The following is a 4,937-nucleotide window of genomic DNA, read 5'->3' on the forward strand; positions in this document are numbered from 1 at the left end:
TTTTAGAGGAGCCAGGTGCCATTTTCCAGGTAAGCGAAGAATTCTGGCTCTCTCTGGGAGACTTGTAGGAATGCTTCATTGAGCTACCTACAGCTAAATTCAGTATGGAATTAACCTACCACTTTATCCTCCTGTGTCTTCCCTCTCATGGGAGTGCCCCATAAGGCTGGTGGGTTGCCTGCTTTGTTGTTGTGGAGATTGGGCAGTAGTTCCTGCAGCAGCATGGAACGTTGACGAGTGTTAGCCGAGCTTCCTTAGGCCTTGTGAGGCACTAGGGTATGCAGGAGGAAGTCCCCTCAGTCATGTGGGACAACAAAAGAAAAATAGGTGCTTCTCCAGCCACACAAGCAGGGATTCCCCACTAAGAAGTTGGGCAAAGTATCGCCTGGTGGAGGTTTGGCAGGGATTTCCTCATCCTCGGGCTACTCTGCACAAGGTGGAGCTCACCTAACTGGTTGGGGTTGAGGCGTAAATGCCTTAGGCTAAGGGGAGTGGTGTGGAGTTCAGCAGTGGAATGTTAAGAGAACAGGAAAGAGACAGAAGAGAAAAAAATATTAAAATAATCCTGCTGAGATTCTGGGGGGATAGAGAGAAGGTAGGGAAACAAAAGTAACAATGTAGCAGCCCTGATCCCTCCCCATGGAGCTGCAAGGGTTTAATCCCTGCCTGGAGGTGGCAGCAAGCTGTGGCTGTATTGAGATTAAGTCCCTGGGACATATCCAAAAGGTCCCGGCTTTGGCCGAGACAGTGGTGGGGCTAAAGTCAAGCCCCAACCAGCCTTCACTGTGGTAAGGCAAAAGCCCCCAGCCCCTCATAACCTTGTGGATCTGTGCCTACTTATATTTATGATGCTCCTCCTGTGATTCAGTATTGTTCAATTTCCCTCTAAGTAACTCTCTTGGGCTGATTTCTGCCGAATGCCTCTGGTATGTGTTGCACCATCGCCATCTTCCTGGAAGTCCCCATAAGAATTTATATGAGTTTTAGGTCCTCAAAACAGATTTGTGAGCATGGTTTACTACTAGTCTTATTTTACAGATGAAATTCATATGCCCAAGGTAAATTTACCAGCTAAGTGGCAGAGTTGAGTTTTATATATTTTTGTTTTACTCTATACTCTAAAGCAGTTGGTTTTGCTGCCCTGCCATAGTATGAGACAAAAACTAGAATTGCATTACATCTGACAAAGTACTAGGTAAGTATTTCTTGCTCAAAGAACTTGTTAAAAATTTTTGAGATTTTGTTTCAGCAAAATAGCATATATTATCTTGTCTTGTTAATGTTGTTGAATGAATAGTATTGGTTTGGGGGGAAAAGCATATTACTTAATTTATCATTTAGATTTAATTAGAGTTATGGCAAATATTAGATTTCTTTCAAGTGAAATAGTACTAATTCAGGAAATCCTTTGAGTTTGTTTTGTGTAAATAGATGTGCACTGGGTAACAATATAGCAAATAGCCATAGATACTAATACAATAGAAACACAATCTGTTGTAAGATTTTTTTTCCCTCTCCCCTACCCCTAGTTCCTAATTGGGTCTCATTCTCTAGTCATGGGCATAGAATAGTATATTTAGCATTTTCTTGACACTATTATTACAAGAAACATGGGAAGTTTTTTTTTAAAGAGGAAAACAAGTAATAAAAGCAAAATGAGTTGTCCATAATTTCACTCAGTTGTTTTGATTTAAAGGAAATTATGATTCAGTTTTATAATCAGAATGAAGATTGTCACTATTTTCTATTTATAAAACCTCAATTCGTATTTTTAAAACTTAATTTTATGTAATTTTTGTAAATTTAGTTCATTTTTATTACATATCAAGAGATTCTACTTTATATAATTTATTGTCTTTCGTTTTCTCCAAAGAAGGAACGCTTTGCACTCAAGAGTTATTGGACTCTTACAGTGTACAATTCCCTCTAGCCAGCCTTGATGTTTATTTGGTTGCTGTTAACCTCAGTTAATTTCGTTACACATGGTATAAACTGTTAAGATCGTGGCTAAGATATTTGCCTACTAGCCTAAAGGTTATCAGTTTGAACCCACTCCACAAGCCTGTTGAAATGCTTTCTAAAGGTCATAGCATTGAAAAATTTATGCAGCATTTGTACTCTAATGCATGTGGGTTTACCATGCATTGGAATCTATTTTCTGGCAACTAACAACAGCAACAATAGGAAATGCCCAGGAGTGGAACTTCATTCTGTCATTAGAGTCTCCGATTTTACCAGCACCATGATAGGTTCTTAACCCTTCTCTGGCTGGGTTTGTTTTGTTTTCCTTATACTTTCCCTATTCATTTAACTTTTTTAAAATTCCTATCAGCGAAGCATTCTATAACAATCACTCCATACCTGTCTAGGACTTTAAAAAAAGTCTCAAACTGCAATTTGCACATATAAGATCTTCTGGATTAGAACTCTTATTTTTCTAAGCCTGGAAGTTATTGGGCCCTGAGATATCTGATATACACATTTTGGGCTGCTAACCCCAGGGTTAGCATTTTTAATTGGTCAGCTGCTCCTTGAGCGAATGATGTGGTGACATTCTATTTCTGTAAAGATATACATCCTTGGAAACCCCAAGGGGAAGTTCTAATCTTCCATGTGGGGTTGTTGTGAGTTGGAATCAACTTGATGGGAGTGGGATTGGTTTGGTTACACAGATTACATTTCTTTTATGTCCTTTGTCTGACTTTAAAGATTGAGGAAAACTGAGTGGTTCAATATGTAATATTTATGCAATATATAATTTTGCCCTTTAGTTTATTGAAGTTGGTTGAAGTATTTCACTAAATTCTGAATTTACATAACCATATATAGTCATTTCCAGGATATTGAAAGAAGTAATTCCTAAGCTTCAAAAGCCTTCAGTATAAAGAGTACACATGGTTTCATGTATTTATTTCTTCCTTTTCGCTCTCTCTCTAATAGGCTTTCAAGGATATGCTGTATTCAGCTCAGGACCAGGCACCTTCTGTGGAAGGTAAGATGTATTTATTTGCCCCTAAGTTTAGTTGCATAACATCTTTTTAGTGACTGACATTTTAAACAAAGTATAAAGCTCATTTGATTCTCTACCTTATTGCAGAATTTTGTTTTCAATAATTTGTTATGATTATTTTAAACTTTATCCAAATTATTTTATCTAGTGCATATTTAGCCTATTTTTAAAAAAACACTTTTTACTGTGATATAGGTGAAGGCATATAGAGCAGATCATTATTTTTACATTCAATAGCCCCTTTCAACCCTTCAATGTACCATGGCTTATCCTACTTCTCAACATTTCCTGTTTCCATTCTCCTTCTTTCCTTAACCCTCTGCCCTTTTGATCTTAAATAGTTGATTATTCTCACGGGGATGAATTCAGTTCCAAACCTGAATGGTGCCTAAGGGCAATATTCTTGGGAGTTCCATCAGTCCCTCTCCAACTAGTAAGCCAGTTCTCTTGTGTGATTTTATGATTTCTCTTTACATGTTTCTCACCCACTCTATCTGGAACCTTCAAATGTGTTCTTTCTTAGAGAAGTTGATGGTGGTAGGCAGCACCACCTAGTTCTGGACCCAGAGTTGTGGAGACTGATGTTTCCATGGTTCTTTAATCCATTGAACCAATTGTCTCCCTGCTTCTCTTGATTTTTATCCCTCTTATTGATTCCCTCTAACATTTACACCTTCGATGACTGCTCTCGAGTATTACAGACCCACTTATTACTCACCAAATAAGATAAGGAACATTGTTTTTGTGAACTGTGTTATGCCGATTAACTCTGATGTCCCCTGATCCTATGGTCTGGATCCCCCAACCCTGCAACTCATTACTTCAACGTGTTTGGTTATGTGTAAGGATATATTTGCAGCAAAGGTGAATACAAATATCCTTTTCCCAATCTATATATGTATTCGTGGGTATACGACCATCTTCTTTTCCACACCACCTCAGCCTGCATCTCTATCCAGGCATCTACTGGTAGATCACTACTATTGAAGGATTGTTAGTGTGCTGGATCTCTTGTAGTAAATACCCTATGTCCCCTTTAGGACTGGGAATCATCAATACTTAGAATCAAGTTTCTTTTTTGTGTTGTGCTTCTCCTTCCAATGTATGTTGCTTCTTTCTTCCCTCCCTCCCTCCCTCTCTCACTCTTCTTTTTTTTCTTCTGTTTATCTTTCCATCCATTTCTGTCTTTCTGACCATCTGTTAGTCTATCCGTCTGTCTATCCACTCATCCATTCATAAATCCTTAGTTCTTAGTCTGTGCAATGCATTATTTTCTTTCTCTCTATGGTTTGTTTTAATGTAGAGCTATAATTAGATAATGGAGCATATTTGTTGTGGTTGTGCATGTATGTTTATGCAAGCATATATATGTATGTATGTGCACAGTTTGGCAGTCATGAAATGACTGACTTTTTAAAAACATTGATAATTGTTTCATTTTAATCTATATTTGGGAAATATTAGCTGTGCCTTTGCTATCACCTGCATGTGCAGGACTGGAAAATTATGTTCTCATATTCCTTGTCCATCTGGCTCAGTCAGAAGAATACTAACGTGGACACACTTATGAGGAGCACTGTGGGTTCATCAACTCACTGACAGGTTTTGGATGCTGGCGTGATTGGGGGAATGAGACTATAATGTAGTACTTGAAGGCAGGCTCCCTTAAGATTAGTTTGGAGTGTGGAGATGAGGAGCAATGATCTAGTAACCCAGCCCAGGTGATGGGAGCTGACTTAGAAATTTGAAGGGAACTGCTTCTGTTCAGACCCATTTTGCCTCCAAGATGGGCCAGCTTCTTCAGATGGATTTCTGCCTACTTGCCAGGATTGCTCTTGCTGTTTAACAAGTGATTCCCTTCCTATAAACTTCTGTAGGCCTCTGGAGAAAAGTATGGCCTTATGAACAATTTTATTGGTGTTACTGA

At 38.6% G+C, this 4,937-nt stretch overlaps 1 protein-coding gene across 1 annotated transcript in view; it reads left to right on the plus strand.

Moving 5' to 3' along the window:
* The window catches only part of XPR1 (xenotropic and polytropic retrovirus receptor 1), a 183,754-nt gene that overhangs the window by 8,607 nt on the left and 170,210 nt on the right, over positions 1-4,937 (plus strand). The window contains exon 2 of the mRNA XM_045297982.1: positions 2,941-2,992. Within this exon, the coding sequence (XP_045153917.1) occupies positions 2,941-2,992 (52 nt within the window). The remainder of the gene's footprint in view (positions 1-2,940; positions 2,993-4,937) is intronic.

This window comes from Echinops telfairi, unplaced genomic scaffold (assembly GCF_000313985.2).
Source record: "Echinops telfairi isolate 266 unplaced genomic scaffold, ASM31398v2 ScPeMD7_7424;HRSCAF=8462, whole genome shotgun sequence".
In the NCBI taxonomy this organism is placed as follows: Eukaryota; Metazoa; Chordata; class Mammalia; order Afrosoricida; family Tenrecidae; genus Echinops; species Echinops telfairi.